Genomic DNA, 22,260 nt, shown 5'->3' with positions numbered 1-22,260 from the left:
CACCATGGAGAGTTGACTAATGGGTGAACAAGCTATATAAACTGCTTGTCTGAATTTATTATCATGCTTCGAGAGATTGTCCCGACAGTAATGGGATGCAAAGGTCTTTACAGACAACCATGTTGCAGCTTCAAGTGGAATGGCTTGTAGATGAATCACTGATGCAGTCATGGTTCTAACTTGATGAGCCTTAATATTATCTGTAATTTGAAGGCTTGTTAGCCTAGGGCAGTGAATGATGCAGTCCACTAGCCAGTTAGACAGTGTACATTTGACTACTGCTATGCCCAGTCTATTAGGATTGTAAGAGACGAATAGCTGCAAAGCCTGACAATGAGGCATTTTCACAGTAATACCAACTGCTATACTTAAATCAGCTTGTATAAAGACTTAAATACTGTATTTTTCTCAGTCAGATCTGAGGGTCCCGAGTAATGTTTTGCTGTCATCACTCAACGGTATATCCCAGCTGAAATGGCTCTCTCAGCTGGTTTTAACTCTCTCTCTCTAAGGGACCCTCCGCAGAGGCTTATGCCCATCAGTTCCAGTTGTTGATAACTATGGAACACTGATGATGCAGCTACCTGCTATTCGGTTCAAAATAGTCAGAAATGAAAATGTTCTCAAAATAAAAGGAGTTGTAATGACAAATAAGATTAACAGTTAAAACTCCTGCTCTGCCACAAAATTAAAGTTTAACAATCGATTTTGCTGTGGATTTAAGCAAAAGTTAAACAGGCAGGCTGCTGGATACTTCCAAGTGACTCAGAGGATACTGGGTTCGATGGACCACTAGTTTGAGCCAGTATGCCATTTATATTAAATTCTAAGGTTAGGACAGCAAATTTGCTTCTTGACGTAAGAGCATTATCATTTTCTTAACCAAGACGACACAAGGTTTTAGATAAAAGGTAATACCTGTCACTCCCTTTCTGGAAGTAGGTGTTTTCCCCTGGTAGAGTAGAGGAGACTGGGTAAGTGCCAACAGACCACTAGCTGATAAAGAACCTCTCATGGTCTTGTTTGGAGTTAAACCTAGAAATATTAAAAATAGGATATAACATTCAAATGGCATTTCCATTGAAAACTAAATGCCTTACATTCATTTTACAAAACAAAAAGCAAGCGAGTTCTGGCCTCTTCTACAGAAGATTTTAATTTTGGCTCCTTCCCTCCTACAGCAAATGTGAAAAAAAAAATCTGCTAAGCAATAGCATGTTGGGAGGTCTCAGTACTCTTGCACAATGAACAGAGAAATTGTCTTACCTGTTAATTTCCTTTCCTTTACTTCTGCTTCACCAGTCCCAAACCTATGGGAAATACCAAAGCCCATCTAAGGGTGGGTGGATGACAATCCTACTTTCAAAACAGAAGAGCCAAAAATGGCATCTTGTTTAGCGAGATGATCCAACCTATAATGTTTAGCAAACATCCCCAAAGTACTCCATGTTGCTGCTTTACGTATCTCCAATGGACTTACTAAACATCTTTCAGCCCACAATGAAGCTTGTGCTCATACTGAATGAGCCTTAATCATATTAGGTATCATTTTATCCTTCAGCAAGTAAGCTGAAGAAATAACATTATTTAACCATCTAACAACCGAAGTCTTTGAAGCTGCCTCTCCCCTACGTGGACCACAAAAAAGAACCACCTCTCGAGACTTCCGAAAAACCTTTGTCTTCTCAAGATAAAGTTTTAAACATCTTCTAACATCCAAATATTTTAAAGAATCTAGACCTTCCTTACATTCCATCTTATTAAAAGAAGGTAAAACAATATGCTGATTTAAATGAAAGGAAGATACCTTAGGTTAAAAAAAAAAAAAAAAAAGGGACAGGTCTCAGAATAACCAAATTATTTGTAAAGCACAAAAATGGAGCTTGAACAGACAAGGACTATAATTCCGAAATTCACCTTGCAGAAGTAATAGCAACTAAAAAGACTGTTAAGAGTTAAGTCCTTGATTGAAGATTCTCCCAAAGGCTCAAAGGGTGATTTAGTTAATGCTTAACTAAACCCACTGTGGAAAAAACAGGTCTTACAGGTGCATGTAAATGCTTCATTCCACTTAAAAAATGACATATCCCTATGGGAAAAATTAAGCTACCGTTAATTTTCCCCCAAAAACATGAAATGGCAGCTATTTGAACCTTCAAAGAAGATAATGATAAACCTTTGTCCACCTTGTAAAAAGGAGAGAACATAGGAAAAATGGTTCTTACCTGCTAATTTTCATTCCTGTAGTACCACGGATCAGTCCAGACTGTGGGTTGAGCCTCCTGTCCAGCAGATGGAGACAGACCAAAACTGCAAGGGTATCCTATATCAGGACAAAGCCTACCCTACACCCCTTCAGTATAAAGTACTTTCAAAGCAGATATGACTTCCCAAGGATCAAGCAAGCAACAAGGAAAAAAACTGGGAAATCTAACAATTGAAAGAATTCTGAATGAACAAACGCTCTTACTTAAAATATTGTATTTTCATCTGTAAGATGCTTCCGGTGCCTTGAGTAATAGAAAAAAGTCAGATAATTGAAAAACCTGTAGAGAAAAAGAACCTTCTAATGGACGTAACAGATCTAGTACGGGAGGGTGTCTGGACTGATCCGTGGTACTTCAGGAACGAAAATTAGCAGGTAAGAACCAATTTTCCTTTCCTTGTACGTACCCGGATCAGTCCAGACCATGGGATGTACCAAAGCTTCCCTAAACAGGGGGGGGGGGGGGGGGGGGATAGAGATAGTCCCGCTTGAAGACCCTGCTGCCCGAAGGAGCCAAGAACTGGAGCCTGCACATCAAGGCGGTAATGACGAGCAAAAGTATGCAGGGACTTCCAAGTAGCTGCCCTACATATTTCCTGCGGAGAGACCGATTGACTCTCCGCCCAAGAAGGACCTGAGACTGTAAGGAATGAGCTTTTAAGCCTTCTGTTACGCTTGGGCTCCGGTCAGGAGTCGAGAACACCACCCAGCAGGGTGGCTCCAGGTGGAGAGAGACAGGAATGGCTAGAAACAGTGTCTGGTTCCAGGCTGGGTCAGGGCAGGCAGCAAGTAGCAGTGTCTGGGTCCAGGCTGGGTCAGGGTAGGCAGCAAGTAGCAGTGTCTCGGTTCAGGCTGGGTCAGGGCAGGCGGCAAGTAGCAGTGTCTGGGTTCAGGCTGGGTCAGGGCAGGCGGCAAGTAGCAGTGTCTGGGTTCAGGCTGGGTCAGGGCAAGGCAGGTCAGAAGGCCCGTAGGCCACACACACACAGAAGGCCCGTAGGCCACACACAGTAAGCAAGGCAAGGCAGAGAAGGCCCGTAGGCCACACACACACAGAAGGCCCGTAGGCCACACACCGTAAGCAGGGCAAGGCAGGTCAGAAGGCCCGTTGGCCACACACACACACACAGAAGGCCCGTTGGCCACACACACACACACACACACAGAAGGCCCATAGGCCACACACCGAAAGCAGAGCAGGCAGGTCAGAAGGCCCGTAGGCCACACATACACACGGAAGGCCCGTAGGCCACACACCGTAGTCAGCGCAAGGCAGGTCAGAAGGCCCGTAGGCCACACACACACACACAGAAGGCCCGTAGGCCACACACCGTAAGCAGAGCAGGCAGGTCAGAAGGCCCGTAGGCCACACATACACAGAAGGCCCATAGGCCACACACCGTAAGCAGAGCAGGCAGGTCAGAAGGCCCGTAGGCCAGGTAAGAAAAGCGAGGAAGAAGGCCCGAAGGCCGCGCAAGGCAAGGCAAGGAAAGGCCCGAAGGCTGCGCAAGGCTAGAGCAGGGAGCCCAGGTGAGCTCGATGCCGAAGCACCGAGGGAACTGTCAGGCAGGGTTATAAGGGCCAACCCAGAACATAGAGTGGACAGGGGAGATGGCCTGTCAGGAGAGCCAGCACTAGAGGGACCCCTGGTGGTGAGGCGGTTGCACTGCAGCCAAAACTGTAACACCTTCCAGTACTGGTCGACCCTTACAGATGTAAACCGACGCAATGGCCTCCTTTAGCCAACGCGCGATAGTGGCCTTGGAAGCTTTATTACCTTTATTTGGACCACTCCATAGAACAAACAAGTGATCAGAGACCCGGAACTCATTTGTAACCTGAAGGTAATGCAGCAAAACCCGTTTCACATCTTTTTTAAATATATCCAAAGCAAGAAACCTGTGAGGGAATCAGTTGGACCATTAGATGACCGAGGAGTTAAAGGGGCTCTTAGGGAAGAAAGACTAAATGAATTCTTTGCTTCCGTGTTTACTAATGAGGATGTTTGGGAGATACCAGTTCCGGAGATGGTTTTCAGGGGTGATGAGTCAGACGAACTGAACGAAATCACTGTGAACCTGGAAGATGTAATAGGCCAGATTGACAAACTAAAGAGTAGAAAATCACCTGGACCGGATGGTATGCATCCCAGGGTACTGAAGGAACTAAAAAAATGAAATTTCTGATCTATTAGTTAAAATTTGTAACCTATCATTAAAATCATCCATTGTACCTGAAGACTGGAGGGTGGCCAATGTAACCCCAATATTTAAAAAAGGCTCCAGGGGCGATCCGGGTAACTATAGACCAGTGAGCCTGAATTCAGTGCCGGGAAAAATAGTGGAAACTATTCTCAAGATCAAAATCTTAGAGCATATAGAAAGACATGATTTAATGGAACACAGTCAACATGGATTTACCCAAGGGAAGTCTTGCCTAACAAATTTGCTTCATTTTTTTGAAGGGGTTAATAAACATGTGGTTAAAGGTGAACCGGTAGATGTTGTGTATTTGAATTTTCAGAAGGCGTTTGACAAAGTCCCTCATGAGAGACTTCTACGAAAACTAAAAAGTCATGGGATAGGAGGCGATGTCATTTCGTGGATTACAAACTGGTTAAAAGACAGGAAACAGAGTAGGATTAAATGGTCAGTTTTCTCAGTGGAAAAGGGTAAACAGTGGAGTGCCTCAGGGATCTGTACTTGGACCGGTGCTTTTCAATATATATATAAGTGATCTGGAAAGGAATACGACGAGTGAGGTTATCAAATTTGCGGATGATACAAAATTATTCAGAGTAGTTAAATCACAAGCAGACTGTGATACATTACAGGAGGACCTTGCAAGACTGGAAGATTGGGCATCCAAATGGCAGATGAAATTTAATGTGGACAAGTGCAAGGTGTTGCATATAGGGAAAAATAAGCCTTGCTGTAGTTACACGATGTTAGGCTCCATATTAGAAGCTACCACCCAGGAAGAAGATCTAGGCATCATAGTGGATAATACTTTAAAATTGTCGGCTCAATCTGCTGCAGCAGTCAAAAAAGCAAACAGAATGTTAGAAATTATTAGGACGGGAATGGTTAAAACGGAAAATGTCATAATGCCTCTATATCGCTCCATGGTGAGACCACACCTTGAATACTATGTACAATTCTGGTCGCCGCATCTCAAAAAAGATATGGTTGCGATGGAGAAGGTACTGAGAAGGGCAACCAAAATGATAAAGGGGATGGAACAGCTCCCCTATGAGGAAAGGCTGCAGAGGTTAGGGCTGTTCAGCTTGGAGAAGAGACGGCTGAGGGGGGGATATGATAGAGGTCTTTAAGATCATGAGATGTCTTGAACGAGTAGATGTGACTCGGTTATTTACATTTTCGAATAATAGAAGGACTAGGGGGCATTCCATGAAGTTAACAAGTAGCACATTTAAGACTAATCGGAGAAAATTATTTTTCACTCAACGTACAATAAAGCTCTGGAATTTGTTGCCAGAGGATGTGGTTAGTGCAGTTAGTGTAGCTGGGTTCAAAAAAGGTTTGGATAAGTTCTTGGAGGAGAAGTCCACTAACGGCTATTAATCAAGTTGACTTAGGGAATAGCCACTGCTATTAATTGCATCAGTAGCATGGGATCTTCTTAGTGTTTGGATAATTGCCAGGTTCTTGTGGCCTGGTTTGGCCTCTGTTGGAAACAGGATGCTGGGCTTGATGGACCCTTGGTCTGACCCAGCATGGCAATTTCTTACGTTCTAATGTCAAAGCAGAATGGAACAAAATCAAACTACACAACTAACTATTCTTCCATCTATCATAAGGTTCAGTCAAACCCTCAACTGGGAACAGAACCCGCTGAACCAATAGAACAAAACGATAATGTAGTACAAATATCCAGAAGCGATACACGAGCAGACTCTCCGTTACTTTAGCGTACACAGTAGTGGGCGGGGCTCTGGACTGATCCGTGGTACTACAGGAACGAACATTATCAGGTAAGAACTAATTTTCCTTTCCCTGTACATCCCAGACACCTGGGATGTACCAGAGCTAACTTACCTAGGGTGGGACCTGGAGAGGCCCGCTCGGAGCACTCCTTCCCCAAATCCCCCGGAATCCAAAGCCTGAACGTCCAATCTGTAATGTCTTGCAAAAGTATGCAAAGATTTCCAAGTAGCTGTCCTGCAAATTTCCTGAGGCGAAACTTGATAACGTTCCGCCCATGACGCTGCCTGGGACCATGTAGAATGGGCACGAAGTCCCACCAGTACCTTCTTACCATGCAGTAAGTTCACGGAACCGATAGCGTCCTTCAGCCAATGAGCTATCGTAGTTTTTGAGGCCATACTACCTCTTTTTGGACCACTCCACAACACAAAGATGATCTGACATACAGAAAGGATTTGTAACCTCTAGATACCGTAGCAGAGCCCTGCGTACATCTAGTTTTCTCAAATCCTTTGCGTCTTTCTCAGTGGTGGATCCGTTTGATCCACCACTGAGAAAGACGTGAGCTCGATCGACTGATTCAAATGAAACGACGACACCACCTTCAGGAGAAAAGAGGGAACCGTCTGCAAGGACACCCCTTAATCCCTGATCCCAATTGAATGACAGCAACATCTTATAAGAGACTTCACAAGATAATGTAAATAGTTAATCCTAACTGCTCGGTTATCTTACTCTAATTCTCTACCCAGTTATATGAACCTTGTTGTAATGTAATTTTACAAACTCTTTGCACTTGTTAATGTTCCATTTCTGTTTCCACACCCCCTGTTACATGTAAACCGGCATGATGTGATTTTTAATCACGAATGCCGGTATAGAAAAACTCTAAATAAATAAATAAATAAATAAAGAAAGGTTCCCTGTACGATGCCTGTAATTCCGACACTCGACGAGCCGAAGAAATAGCTACCAAGAACACCACTTTCAGTGTTAGATCCTTCAGGCTTTATAGGTTCAAAAGGTGGAGCACACAGATGAGAGAACCAAATTGAGGTTCCAGGAAGGACATGGGTGGTGAAGTGGAGAACATAAGTGCTTTGCCCCGCAAAGGAAATGAGCCACATCCGGATGCAACGCCAAAGCTACTCCCTGGATCTTCCCGCTAAGACAACCGAGCACCTCAACCTGTACCCGGAGGGAACTACAGGAGAGACCCTTAGAAAGCCCATCTTGAAGGAAACCTAAAATGTCAGATATCGATGCACACATAGTGTCCCTCGCACGATCCCTACACCAAGTCTCAAAAACTTTCCAGACTCTTGACATAAGCTAGAGAAGTAGACTGTTTTCGAGACTGCAACAAAGTAGTCATCACAGCATCAGAATAACCTTTATCCTTTAACCGCTGCCTCTCAAAAGTCATGCCGCTAGACAGAAGTGATCTGCCTCTTCCAGTCAGGACCTTGATGGAGAAGGGCTGTGAACTCCCGAAAACACAGAGGCTCCATAACGGAGAGATTGATTAGATCCGTAAACCACGGGCGCCTCGGCCACTCTGGAGCCACTAGAATTACTTCCGCCAGATGGAGCTCTATGCGCCGGAACACCTTGCCTATCAGAGGCCAGGGAGGAAACAGTACAGCAAAATGTGCATTGGCCAGGGAAGAACCAGGGTGTCGCCACCCTCGGCGCCCATCTCCCTGCGACGACTGTAGAATCGCGAGGCCTTGGCATTCTTGAACGTGGCCATCAGATCCATACAAGGCGTGCCCCCCACTGGTCGCAGATGAGCTGAAACGCCTCCTCGGACAACTCCCATTCCCCTGGATCGAGATGACGACGACTGAGGAAGTCGGCCTGCACATTATCCACGCCAGCAACGTGAGATGCCACTATGTTTACCTAATGTCGTTCCACCCAATTCATTAACTGCTGCGCCTCCAGTGCCACTGGACGGCTCTTGGTTCCCCCTTGGCGATTGATATTTATTTATTTATTTTAAAACTCTTCTATACCGTCGTTAAGTTAATTCACCATCACAACGGTTTACAGAAAGGTACAATAAGAAAAAAACCCAAACTATAATTGGTATAGATTACGAATTATTCATGTGCCAACATATTACGGTAACATATGATATAGGCTACCATGGTCGCATTGTCTGACAAGATTCGTACAGACTTTCCCTGACTGAGTGGGAGGAAGGCTCGCAAGACTAGGGCCACTGCTCTGGTCTCCAATCGGTTGATTGACCACTAGGCTTCCTCCCTGGACCACTGCCCCTGCACCGACTTTTCCGGACAAACTGCTCCCCAACCGGAGAGACTGGCATCCGTGGTGACTACTGTCCAATCGGGAATTATCAGGGAAATTCCACACTCCAGATGTGCCGAGACAAGCCACCAGGCTAGACTGACTCTCGCGGAGTCCGCCTATTACCTCAAAACCGAGATTGAGCCGATCGCTGTCCCTGGTTCTGCAACAGGTCCTGCTCCTGTGGGGGTGAGTGAGCCGGGCTCCCTGGTATCACTCCGATGTTGCTGACCAACTAATGCAGGGTCCTCAACCCTTAATAGAGCAGTCTCGACCAGGAGGGATGGTCCCTTCAGGACCTAGTAACCCCCCGGGAGACACACAGAACCTCTGACGGTAAGGGACTAGAGTTTCCTGTCTATTCTTTTTTTTTTTTTTTTTAAGTGATTAAGAAAAGAATTAAAGGAACAGAATCCCCTAAACATATAACTTGAATCCTGACTACAATCCTGACATTACCAACTGCTTGTAATCAGGCAATCAGAAGAGACTGTGGGTTTTGCACCTCCGCCATCTGCTGGAGACAGAGAAAGACTGAGGCTGGCACCTTGGTATATATGGCAGGGTTGTTTTGAAAAAAACTTCTCTGTCTCCATCTGCTGGTGGGGAGGCAAAACCCAGGTGTCTATACTGATCCGGGTACGTACATGGAAGAACCAATTTTCCCTTATTAAAACCTTTGTGATATTTGACTATCATACCAAAATCTACCTCCCCCCCAAGGTACACATTCTTAAGTTTTATCTCAAAAGGCTTACAGTGTAGCCACTGCATTAATTTGATAGCCTTCTTATAGACTCTCTCTGTTATGTAAGAAATATAATAGAGCTACTACATACCTTCATTAATGAAAACATCATCATCACCCAGAGAAATATGCTGTGTGGAACTTTTGTTTGAAGATGACATGCTCTTGCTGATGGAAAAAGATTCAGGTTTCTTCTCTCCTGCTGTACTTTGCTCTATACAAGATCTTTTGGCAAGGTTCAGGTCTTCATTTTTCCTTGTGCAGACTTTTTTATACTCCGGGTGCATTATTTTTTCAGGGGAGCTGTAATTGTATCTTCGTTTCCTTGATTTCAGGCCAAATATCCCATGAGAAGTGCTCTCTTCAGCTCTTACTTCCCACTCAGTGTTGGGGGACTGATCCTGAAGCCTGCAAACACCTTCTAGCTCAAATTCCCCAAATACCATGTTTTTGTTGCTATGGTGTTCTGAAACTGATTCCCCCTCTTCAACTATAGGCACATTATCCCTGAACTCATCGTTCTTTTCACTTTTCCCAACAGAATGGCTAGGGATGGCAGCTGCAGCTCTTTTTCTCCTTGGCCAGTTTTTAATGGCGTCTGCAGTTACCTTTTCTTTGGGTTTTGGTGATGGTGTCCAGGGAATACCAACATCTGGATGAGATGGGGAATTGGTAGTTGAGACACACCTGGTCGGTGTATAAGACTGACAGATGTAAGTCTGCAATCCACTTTTTCCTGGAGTACTATGAGAAGACCGAAAACAGGATGGAGAAACACAAGTTGATTCTACTTTGCCTGCATGTCTACTACACCACATTCCATTAGGATCACTAAAGGGACTTTCATCACCCTTATGTTTATGAAGCACTTTTGGAGTTGGGCTTTTCTTTTTTGACACTACATCCAATGCTGTGTTAGAGTCTGTTCTCTTAATGCGAAGTTTGGGCAGGCCTGAAGCTTGCATTTCTAGTTCAACTTCATAGGTTGGTGTAACAGCAGGGACTAATTTACGTTGACTTTTAGGGGTAGAAAACTTTGTGGTAAAATTGGTAGTCCCTAGACGTGCTGCAGCCTGTCTTTGCCTCCTATCCGGGGTACACCGAAGTTCATAAGTGGGAGAACACAGATCTTTTGGCACCTCTACAGACCGTGGTGTTACAGACAAAGAGTTGACAGTTTTTGTGATAGAGGGTTTCCGAGTAATGAGGAGTTTCATTTTCAACCCAGATTCTTCTGCTGATAGAACTCTGGCTTCTGAAATATCAATGCTTTCTTCTTCTGTCTGAGATTCTGAAGTGCCTGAGTTAGTTAAGGATGATGAATCCAACCTTTCATGTACAAGGATAACATCAGAGGATGCTTGAGAATGTTTAGTTGTAGGTTGAAAAGATAAAGTTTCTTCCAAATCTGCTACGTTTTTTCTAGGTGATAAGCCCTCCGCTACAAATGATAAATCGTCAGACAATTTTGATGTATGAAAAATGAAGTTATCAGAAAGGCTAATGTTTTTATTAAGATCATGTTGCTTTCTATCCTTGAAAGCTTGCAATTGTTGAAAAGAAATTACGTTTTCTTCAATTTTTGTTTGACTTGTTGAATTTTCCAGTATTTTTCTTGGAGAGAGGAGAATTTTTAAGGATTTTTGAGATGAAACAGTGACAATATTTTCAGTTTTTGATGATTTTTTGGGAGTCCCACAGAATGCATAAATTGGCTCTCTGCTTTGAACTCTGGAAAGAGAATCTATAAGTACTTTTCTGGATGGAGATTTTAAAGTGTTGGAATTTTCAAGGGGAAGAATGTTATTAATCTTTGAAGGTGTCAAACAATCAGAAGCATCCTTTGGACTTCTAGGTGTGCTAGGGAAATTTACATTGGGTATCACTCCTGGCACATGAGAAGCCACCATACAACTTTTATCTGGGGTTCTTTGAATCTTCAAGATTAGTTTTTCTGCTTGTAAACACTTGTCTTGGGTAACCAAGGTTGAAGAGAGTGGATGTTTCTGAGGGGTCCTTACAGAATGACTACTTTCAGTTTGAAGTTCTTGTATTTTAGATGGTGTACATGGAGTACTAGGTCTTGATCTGACAGGAATAGCTACTGCATTGAGCACTCTTTGAGGTGTTCCAGAAGAACTGAGAACATGAAATGTTTCAGCTCCTTCTCGCTTTTCTGGAGATTGTAGTTCAGAAGCTCGATTTAAAAGCAAGGAAATACGTTCCTTTGAAAATGTGTCCTTCCCAGGAGTTCGTTGAGCTAAACATTCATTTCTTGTTCCACTAAATTTGAATGACTGATCCATAGCTTTAGAAGCAGAGAAATATTTTCCCAAACTCTTGGCTGCTGTCTTTCTGACGGGTGGACTTAAAGGAGTTTTTTCAAAAGTGTTTTGAGTGCTTTGAGGAATGCGTGCTAACCGAGAGGATTTCCGTAACATTCTGTTTTCTTTGGGACTCTGAAGTTTCCGGGTAGCTCTACTAGGAGATTTTCCAGGACTCTGTAAAGATGATTACAAAATGTCAGGGTGAAAATGTTCTGTAAAGCTACAAACATTTTAAATTCAATCTCTGTAAGGCCTAACTACTAGGTTGTACTACTTTTGGCAAGTGTTAAACATTGCATGTGCAATTCAAAGGGTGAGGCACAGAGAAGCACCATTTTGGATAAGGATGCGTTAGCAGGAGGGGGTCAAGTTGTTCTCCTCCTAGTGGCCCACTATATGGAGGAAGAGGCCTGCAATGGCAAGACCAATTTTTATTTTCTTAAAGATTTTCATATTTCACATTCCCTTGTACTTACCAGCATTTTCAACTCCTGCTGATTATTGCTGGATGTTATCAATTTTCTATGGTCACTGGGTTACTGCAGGAATATCAGTGCAACCACAGTGTGCATCTAATTATCTTGGGACATGTCACAAAAGCTGTTTACTGTGTGTGTTAAAGTTGGCAAATTAGCAGGGCTAACATTCTGATTTTAATGCAGCTTTGTGCACAGGGCCCTATATTTCTTTTGTATCAGGTTCTTTTCACATTAGTTCTTTGATTTGTTACCATTTACTACAAAAGGCTACTGCTATTTTCTAAATATTAATGCAGTTTTTTGCCAGTAATTACTGGGTAGCCAGAAGGAAGAATTTTCTTCATTTATAGTATATTAGTGTAATCAGAACCCAATTTCAGTTACCTTTACAATATAAAAGCAAAGGTTTTAATACCCACATGAATGGCTTCCTTGAAAGATTATCAGCCTTCTGATGGTACGTGTGTGTTTAGAGCTGATGGTTCACGGATAGCAACCCTTATAGTCATATATTGTTCTCACTTCTTCAGTATCAGCAGCTCAATTTAAAAGCAAGGAAATACTTTCCTTTGAAAATGTGTCCTTCCCAGGAGTTAGTTCAGCTAAAAAATTTCTTGTGCCATTAGATTTGTAAGATGTGCGTGACTACAGGTGTCAATTTTTCAACCATCAGAAAAAGTGATCTTCGCTGTTCACTTCTAACTAAGATAATTAGGCTTTTATCATATCCTTCAAGTAACATTCAGAGTTTAAAAATATATTTGTTAAAAAAAACAACCCAAAAAACAAATGGTTTATAATTCTTGACCTGAAGATCAGGCCTTCTCTGGGAAGAAAAGAAAAACTTGCCACTCACCTCAATAACAAGATGAGAGGACTGGAAGATACTAACAAAAGGGATAATAGATACGTACACCTAACAAACTGTTTAAGAGGCAATACCACTTTTCCCCCTCCAAGGCTACAGAAAGTTACTTTATATATGCCACAATACTGAACAGAGAATGCATTACATGTATCTATTATCCTTTTATTAGTATCTTCCAGTCCACTCATCCTGTTATTGTCTTGGGTGGCAAGTTTTTGGGGAAAAAAGTGGTACTGCCTCAAACAATTTGTCAGGCGTACAGGTTATTTATTTACATTTTTATATTCTGCTTTTCGCACTTTTTTCAGCACTTCAAAGTGGATTACATTCAGGTACTGTAGGTATTTCCCTATCCCCAGAGGTTAATAATGCAATCTTAGTATTTTCAAAGATCAAAACAATTTAAGCTGTGGAACTGCGCAGTTAAAATAACATAATTGTTGCAAGACTAAGACACTGTCATACACAGAGCTCAGAAAGCCAGAGACTCACCCTTACAATAAAAACAATATACCCTTCCTCACACTGACCTGATAAACAATAGGCTTCAGGCAAACTAAAGGATTTTTTCTTAATTGTTTTATGCTAGGTGAACTGCTCATTCCAAGGACTGCTCCAAACAGAAGGCTTTTGGGGGACTTGATAGCTTGGACGTCAGCAGGAAACGTATTATCTATAAAAAATAAAATAAAAACATGATGCCAATTCAACAGCAGACAGTAATTGGGTATGGAGAGATATTTAGATCAAGGGACCCCAAACATGGTCCTTGAGGGCTGCTACCCAAGTTGAGATTTCAGGATTCTCACAATGAATATACATGAGATCTATTTGCATGCATTGCCTCCACTATGTGCAAATAGATCTCAGGCATATTCACTGGTAAAATCCCAAAAAGCTAACAAGAGTTGCTGCCTGCAAGGATAGAGTTTGGGGGTCCTCTGGTTTAGCCAGATGCCCAATTTTTATTTTACTGGTGACCTGACCTGCATACCTGGGTTTCCAGCCCAGTCAGAATCTATCCTCAAACCCTACTAACCTTATGTTCATTTCATTTCTTTTTTTTTTTTTTCATTTTATTAAAATGTATTAATCACTTATCACATACAGGTCTAGGCGATTTACAATAAAAAAACACACACAATATAGCGTAACAAACAACAAACACCCTTAGTTTCATAGAGGTGTTTCAGAGGCTGGTTTTACATATAATGTTATTTGGACATCTGAGGGCCAGCCCAATGGGGCAGTGACATAACTGCACTGCCACATGGGAGATCTTGGTTTGTTTCCTGGACCATTCTTCTGTTTATTGTACCCAGCCATTGCAGAACAACATTTTTAGCCATTTTGCCCTCTGATAATTGGTGATGCAGAGAAGGAGGTATAATTTAATTAGACCTTAGCAATCTCAAATGAAGATCCATGGCATCTCAGCTTTTGAATCTGCCACTAGTCCCTTCCCCAATCATAAATAATAATTAGCAGGGTTTGAGGATAGATAAGGCTACAGACATGTACGACAACTGATATTTCCACTAGTCAATTCATTCTGATATGACTGCACGTACTAGCAATCAGAAAATTTACTTTCAAGATCCAGAGTCAAACTGTTGAAAGTCTTGGATTATGGAGGTAATAGCTAGTGAGTGTTAGTTCTCAGTTTACAAACAATAAAATATTTCTTTATAATAGGCCAAAGAGAAACCTATTATATGACCTAAAAGCTGTGCCTACCTTTTTGCTCAGAGCTCTTCTGTTGCAGCGATGCCGAATGTACTCTTCCCAGATTTTGGGACTTTGGCTGAGAGCAGGAATAGAAGGAACTTGAATGCCTTCTGCTAAGAGACTGCTGTTTGATTCGAGGGCTTCTTCTTAATTCCATGTCTGAAAAGCAAATTCGGACCTCAGCTCACTGCAGGTTTTAAAGGCATCTTTCATTTTAGTCTTGGTGGCCTGAAAATCAGTCTTTTTTTTAAAGCTCCTTTGTTTCTGTAAATTATTATAGGGAGTGCAGTACTATTTAAATATTACCAACGTACACAGTGCTGGGCATTCATGTGAAATTTTAGACAAAAGAAAATTAGTTTCTTACCTGTAGTACCACGGATCAGTCCAGACTCCTGGGTTTTGCCCCCCTCTAGCAGATGGAGACAGAGAAGTTTTCAAAACAAAACTCCGCCTTATATAGGATGGTGCCACCTACAGTCCGGCAGTATTACTCAATGTCAAAGCAGAATGGCTCTCAAAAAACAAAGAATATTGGCAGGCTGGTGTCAGCACGGATGCATATAGTGACATCAATGAACCTATTGATCTCAGTCTCCATCTGTTGGTTGGTGTGCATAACCCACTTGTCTGGGCTGGTCTGACTGGATAAAGAGGAATTTGAATTTCTGCCAGTATTTTAAGATATAAACCCAAAAACCATCCTTATTCTGTACTCTGGATTGAACTGATATTTTTATGCTAAGTGTTTACTCTAAAGTTATTCCTATTGCTGGATATACCCCAAGCACAGCAGCCAGTCACATCAAATTGTACTGCAGCTTTATGGAATTATTTGTGATGAACAATAAAGCCTGAATAAAGGGCAGGAACAAATAATGCTACATTTTTACTGAAACTGGCTTGGTCCTGTTCCTCCAGTGTTCCAACTACGATGTCAAATTGGCAACCACCACTTTTCAACTGTTTGTAAGCCATTGCATTTTATACTCACCTCCTGCTATTTTCTCTGGAGATTCTTCTACAAAGCCGAAGTCTGATGCAGAATCTAAGCATCTAAAGAAAACAGTGCACACAGTTATTTGAAGAAGCTCCATTATGAGTAGTACAAGCTAGATCATGGCTTCCCAAACTGTGGGTCAGGATCACAAAACCTTCAGCTGGGATCACAAACCTTTCAGCTGGGGTCACAAGTGCCTCAAATGGCAGCACTTTTCTGGTGCCAGTAGCATTGGAAGAGGTGAGGGGTGTGAAGGGATCAGCAGGGGAGAAATGTGAGAGAAGGACTGGAAGGGAGGAGATAATGCTGAGAGGTGAGAGAGGGGATGGAAATGAGAATGGTGGGTGGAATGAATGGGAAAGGACAGAGGTCTTGGGGGAGAGATTGAATCAGCTGGGCAGATGTGAAAAGTGCTGGATGGGCTGAGGAGATGAGAGGCGTGGAGGTTGAGAGAGGGGTCTAACTTAGTGGAAGGAGTTAGGAGAGGAGGTCCTCTGAAAGAATTGAAGGTTAAAAGAGGGCTTCAGCTGGCATGTGGGAAGGGTAAGGAGGAGTGATTATTGGAGGCAGACCACACCTCCAGCTAAATTTTTCTGGTCATCCTCTAGGGGTCATGTGAATTTTTAAATGCTAAATGGGATCCCACTGGGTAAAAGTTTGGGAACCCTGAGCTAGATTGTTCAAAATATCAGTTTGCCCATTCACTGGGTTTATGGATCTTTTTCCTTGGTCTCCTTTTCCTACATACTCACTTTACTGAAATAAAAAGATATAGTTAAGGTCACACCTCTATTTTGAAAATGGAAAAATTAATTCTTACCTGATAATTTCCTTTCCTTGAGTCCAGCCAGACCAGTCCAGATGCATGAGTTTTGCTCCCTAGCCAGCATATGGAGTCAGAACAGGTATGATGTCACCCTTATAGGGTACTGTGCTGCACTCAGCCTGCCAGTATTCTACGTGACAGCCTCCCCAGCCTTTGAATCAAAGGGCTTCCAGGGAACAACAATTTTACATAAGTAACAGACAAGATCAGAACCTTCAGAAAATTCAAAAGAAAAATCAAGTTTCTTACCTGAGAGGACCCAAACTGTGCGCCCAGCTAATTTTGTTGAGAATGCCCTGCTTATTTTATCAAAAGCCACAAATACTGAAAGAAGAGAAAATCCTTGGCAGATATGGACAGCCTTGGACAGGTCTGGCTGGACTCAAGGCAAGGAAATTATCAGGTAAGAATGAATTTCTCCTTCTTCTTCATCCAGCCAGACCAATCCAGATGCATGGGATGTACCCAAGCTATTCCTCAACTGGGTGGAAGACTGCCAACCCTGCTTTCAAGACTCCCAAGCCAAAAGCAGGCTCTTCCCTGGCTTGGACATCAAGACAATAATAATGCTTCAAAAAGAATGCAATGAAGATATTCCAGGGCAAGATGGCGGCATGACTCCACCACGGATCAGCTGTCTACTGTTTCCTTCAAGGAAAGGAAAATTAGTTCTTACCTGCTAATTTTCGTTCCTGAAGTACCACGGATCAATCTAGACAAATGGGTTTATGCATCCCTAACAGCAGATGGAGGCAGACAACAAAACCTTTGAGGCACTGCTTTATAACGGAGTGTCACCTGTACCCCCTCAGTATTAACCTGTACCCAAGCCAAGATATCTACCTTAACAAACCTCAATAAACCAGGGGCAAACAGATACTTAAAAGGTTGAAGCCCCCTGGAAAAACTAGGCCCCTCTTAACATGACAGAAAGCACATCTGAAACTATGTACACTTCTCATTATTCTGAATATATCCCATATCAGCTTAACAACATCCAGAAGCAAAGAAGTCTTCCGAAAAATGGGGACAGGTCTCTGGACTGATCTATGGTACTTCAGGAACGAAAATTAGCAGCGAGAACCAATTTTCTTTTCCTGTTCATACCCTGGATCAATCCAGACACGTGGGATGTACACAAGCCCCTCTATTCTGGAAGGGAACTCAGAAGACCCGCACGCAACACACTTTCCCCAAAAGATGCTTCCTCCGGTGCCCGCAATCCAAGCAGTAATGTTTAGTAAAAGTGTGAAACGAAGACCACATCACCACATGACAAATCTCCTGTGGAGAAAGCAGTTCACACTGTGCCCACGAGGTTGCCTGCAACCTAGTGGAATGTGCTCTCAACCCCTCCGGCACCGACTGGCCCTTACAGAAGTAAGCCTAAGTTATTGTCTCTTTCAGTCATTATCCCCCGTGCCCTGTCTTCCAACACCCGCGGGATTCTCCCCCTCAGGGACCGTCCGCTGTGGTGACAAACTTGGCGGGAGAACCTCCTCTCTGCTCACAGCCTGCGCTGCCATGGCTCTGACCGGGGACAAAATGGTGCCTGCAGCCGAGGCCGCAGGTCCCAGGTCCCAGGGGAGCTAAAATGGCACCCGTTCCCGTGTTTCCTGGGAACGGTTCAGTAAGCACTGGAGACAGATCCCCAAAAGCACTAGTGACAGTTTGGACCCGGAGGACAACCCTGCTCGGGGTCACAGAGGCTCCCTCTCCCCCAGAAACACAAGAGTAACACAAAGTTTCCCAAGACAATCACGTCTGACCTAAAAATTCCTAATAGGTCCTAACACAGACTGTAAGTTTGCACCTTCTCCACCTGCTGGAGACAGAAGAAGACTGCCAGACTGTAGGTGGCACCCTCCTAGATAAGGCGGAGTTTGTTGGTAAACTTCTTGTCTCCATCTGCTAGAGGGGGGGCAAAACCCAGGAGTCTGGACTAATCCGGGTACGTACACGGAAGCAGGGCCTAGCCAAAAGCTGCTCAACCCGCCAAGCCCATGCAGCCTCCACTCCACTAATTTCCCCAGAGAGGCGAGAAGGAAAAGGGGGTAAGAGATGCAGAGGAAAAACACCAAGGGAAGGAGGACTCTGTAAAGGGGGAAGAAAAAAAAAAAAAAAAAGAGGGGGCCCAAAATCTCTCTACTTTTTTTTTTTTTTTTTACCTGAGCTCAGCCCTCCCTGGCTGAGAGCATGATTGGGTCACTGGCTAATGAGGAGGAGAGAGGGCACAAAAGCCTTCACCACCGAGCACTCCCTCGTCCTCTTTTCCGCTTTTTTTGTCTATGCCTGGTCAGACTTCCAGACTAAAAGCACTCAACTTGAGGGAGTGACCAAACAGGTGTCACCTCAGAAGCTCAAGTGGTGCATTTGAATCTTCTCCTAGTCTATTATCTATACATTTTTTTTTTTTTTTTACCACAAGAATCCCCACAAGGGAAATGCTCGTCCACCATCTGCTGGAGAATCCTGGCAGGCAGGCTGATGTCAGGGACGGGCTATATGACAGTGACATTAAGTCAGCTTTACTCTGTCTCCATCTGCTGATAGGCATGCATTACCCACCGGTGTGGACTGGCCTGCCTGAGTGCAGAGGAACAGGATATTGCCTCTGGAAAATCAGGTATTGAAAGATAACTGTCTTACATGTGCAAAATCTCATCACTTGCTTAAATTAAGCTTCCATTAAAATAAATTTTTAATCTAAAGTATTAGACAAAATAAAAAGGAGATACTTACCGGCCCTTAATCTGTTTCTGAAGCAGTCTTTTAGAGACTTGCTTGTGGAGTGGTGTCTCAGTGACCTTCTTGGTTAGCAATTTATGATGATTTAAAGCTGAATAATTATACAAACACATTTAAAATAATACATTAAGGCTATTAAAATATGAGTAAATAAAAGAGCTCTTGTTGCAAACTGTAATGTTCAGATTGCTGGAGCAGTTAAACATCCACAACTCTACAGGTCTGCAAAGAGCAATCTACATTACTAAGCAGCTACTGTATCACGTTACTGTTTAACAAAAGGTGGGTGCGGTTAGGCAATAAATCAGCCACCTGCACTGCCAACTATACAGAATGCATGAGGGATTTCAAGACAAAATTAGGTATTTCTTGAAGCAAATAGCTGGTAAACACAGGGGATTAACAAATGGTCCTTTATGGCCTCGTGCCACATAAAAATTAAGTAGGGTCTTCAGAGACAGATTTTAAGGTAATGAGATTCAAAACGCACAGAAAAGTTAACATTCAAAACAGTATTACTTCAGGCCATTATTAAACAGTCCTCCTAAAAGTTTATAAATTCAGAAATGTAACATACTGCAAGAGCATGTACATATTTCAATATCTAGTAGTAGTCTGTAAGAACTAGTCTGTGTCTTGATTTTTGGCCAATACAATCTGTACATGCTTTTATTTTCTATGCACACATAGGGAAGAAACAGCTCTTCAGTTCTTTTTTCCTTCATAGACAGAGGACCAAATGTGAAGAAAATATTAGCTGTTGCGAGGAGTACAATCAGAAGACAAGCCAGTAATTCCTAAAAACAAATGTCTGCCATTCTGATGAAGCCTGTTAAAAACATGTAATTTGGTTGAGATGTTCTAATCTGAATAGTCACCAGAGAACGGTTAAGAATTGTGTACTCATTCTATGCATACTACCTTTAGTGCTCTCATGAGATCTGCTACGTTTTTCTTTCAGGCCCTCTACAGCTGACACAGACTGGCTTCTTGGCATCTTTGCTGATCTTTTCGAAGGAGAGCAAATCTCCTGAATAAAGAGGTTCCTTCTCACTTTTGTTACTTCTGAAAACATAATAAAAGCGTAATTTATATTTATGATACTACTCCCTTTCAACCCATATCTTTCTAGCTGAAGTGGATGCAGAAATTACATTCTTTCAAATTATATTACCTTCAAGAAATAACCCTCTGAAGAATGCTTTTTATACTGATCCACTGACTTATGACCAACTTGGCCCTGCCAGACTTACAGAAGGCCTGCCAATTTTTTCATTAATAACTAACTTCCCCATATGCAGTCATAAAATCAGTTTAATTCTAGAAATGAGAATTAAACCAAAGGCTATTCCCCTAAAAAAAAAGACATGCATAGCTGAAACTGAGCGTATTTAAAACCATCCTGGGGGCTAAGTCCACGCCGGGAGCTGGCTACCGGACCGAGGCTTGCCTCCGAGGGATCTCGGAAGTCACCTCAGCAATTCTCGACTGGGGAAGGGACCCTTAGGTATCACCACAGGAGAGCGGGGCTCATCTTCTTGAGATAAATTTTCTCTCTTCTTTGTTTTAAAATTGCTAACACTCTTCTAGAGTGTGGAAGTGTCCCTAACTGCTTTAGGAGACTGAGAAATACTGAAGAGCTAAGCTTCCTGCACGGGTATATGTAGGCTAACGTCAGCTTTGAAATCTGACTCAGTCTCCCATCTGCTATCAGGAGTACACTATATCCATTGGTCCTAAGTCCATCTGGCTACAAGCTAGGAAAATGAGAATTAAACCAAAGGCTATTCCCCAAAAAGGACATGCATAGCTGAAACTGAGTGTATTTAAAACCAATGCAGAAATGCTGCTTCCATATCATATGTAAACAAAATCATTATGATTAAGACCAACTCTGACCCCCATGAAAACATTTACAGTACCTAATATACATACACATGTATAGGGAGGGCAAGGTGGTAAGAATAGCTAACTATACCTATAACTACATGGCTATCTTCCTGCTGTATGCACTACATTCTTGCAGAATTTGGGATGCACATGAAATCTTTATATGGTGTGTTGCTCACAGAAAATAGATAGCTAGCAAAGAATATCACTTGGCATAAGCAGCATAGATTTTACAGTAGTGTACAGTGGCAATACTGCATGCATAAAGTTTTACACATGCAAATTAACGAGATTACTACACCATACCTTGGCCTGCCGCCTCCTTTAGCGGAAGTGAGAGAGGCAGCTGCTGAAGTTTTTCAACAACAGTAGTAAGATAAGAGTGAGAGTTTTCCTGCAGGGTGAACAAATGCTTTGAGTAACTTACGTGCCTTCAACAATATTTATATATATATATATATTAAAAAACAAAACAAAACTAATAAAGAACATTTTACTGCTTTAAACTCTCAAATATTTTAATCTAGCAGGATTTTTCAATTGCCTAGGATGAAATCTTTCTTTAATTAGCTAAAATAGCATTTTTCATCAATGCAGAACTAATTGAGCATAACTAATCCTGATAGTGAATATTAAGTTCTTGCGGCAAGTAGCTGATTAAACTGATGACTGTAACATTGCATAATATCAATGAATTAGAGCTGGTAAACAGCTTGACATGTTGAATAATGCCAGCACCGGAAAAATGCTTACTTTACTGGGACGTCTCTTCGGCACTTTGGGCAATTCAATTTGACGTAAATTCTGTGATGACTCAGTTATGCTTCTGTGCCTAGCCAGGGCACTGGCTCTGAGGAAAGTTTGGTGTAAGTTATGACAAAAGAGAAGGAAAAAAAAACCAACTTCTTCCAGAGTTACAGTCACACATAACAGCTTGATGGCAAAAATTCTTAAACAGTATAACCCACCACCAGCTCTAAAGTCATTGCTAGTTTAAGATTAACAATTCAATAACTTTACAAAGTTGGAAATATCAGTCAGGGCACAGCAGTTGTGGTGTAAAAAAAAAAATGTGTATGTTGAAACTCTTATGACTAGGGCCTCTACTTTCACAGCTTGA

The 22,260-nt window shown here is 42.4% G+C and overlaps 1 protein-coding gene across 1 annotated transcript in view; it reads right to left on the bottom strand.

Annotated features, from left to right (window-relative positions):
• TICRR (TOPBP1 interacting checkpoint and replication regulator) overlaps nucleotides 1–22,260 on the bottom strand; it is a 79,633-nt gene that overhangs the window by 3,853 nt on the left and 53,520 nt on the right. Inside the window, exons 13-21 of the mRNA XM_029574783.1 lie at nucleotides 21,894–21,990; nucleotides 21,447–21,534; nucleotides 20,172–20,315; nucleotides 19,245–19,341; nucleotides 15,671–15,732; nucleotides 14,686–14,835; nucleotides 13,479–13,621; nucleotides 9,366–11,775; nucleotides 919–1,035 (exon numbers count right to left, since the gene is read on the bottom strand). Of these exons, the coding sequence (XP_029430643.1) occupies nucleotides 919–1,035; nucleotides 9,366–11,775; nucleotides 13,479–13,621; nucleotides 14,686–14,835; nucleotides 15,671–15,732; nucleotides 19,245–19,341; nucleotides 20,172–20,315; nucleotides 21,447–21,534; nucleotides 21,894–21,990 (3,308 nt within the window). The remainder of the gene's footprint in view (nucleotides 1–918; nucleotides 1,036–9,365; nucleotides 11,776–13,478; nucleotides 13,622–14,685; nucleotides 14,836–15,670; nucleotides 15,733–19,244; nucleotides 19,342–20,171; nucleotides 20,316–21,446; nucleotides 21,535–21,893; nucleotides 21,991–22,260) is intronic.

This window comes from Rhinatrema bivittatum, chromosome 13 (genome assembly GCF_901001135.1).
Source record: "Rhinatrema bivittatum chromosome 13, aRhiBiv1.1, whole genome shotgun sequence".
In the NCBI taxonomy this organism is placed as follows: domain Eukaryota; kingdom Metazoa; phylum Chordata; class Amphibia; order Gymnophiona; family Rhinatrematidae; genus Rhinatrema; species Rhinatrema bivittatum.
Note: the sequence above shows the minus strand (reverse complement) of the source record. Positions and strands in the feature narration are given on the sequence as shown.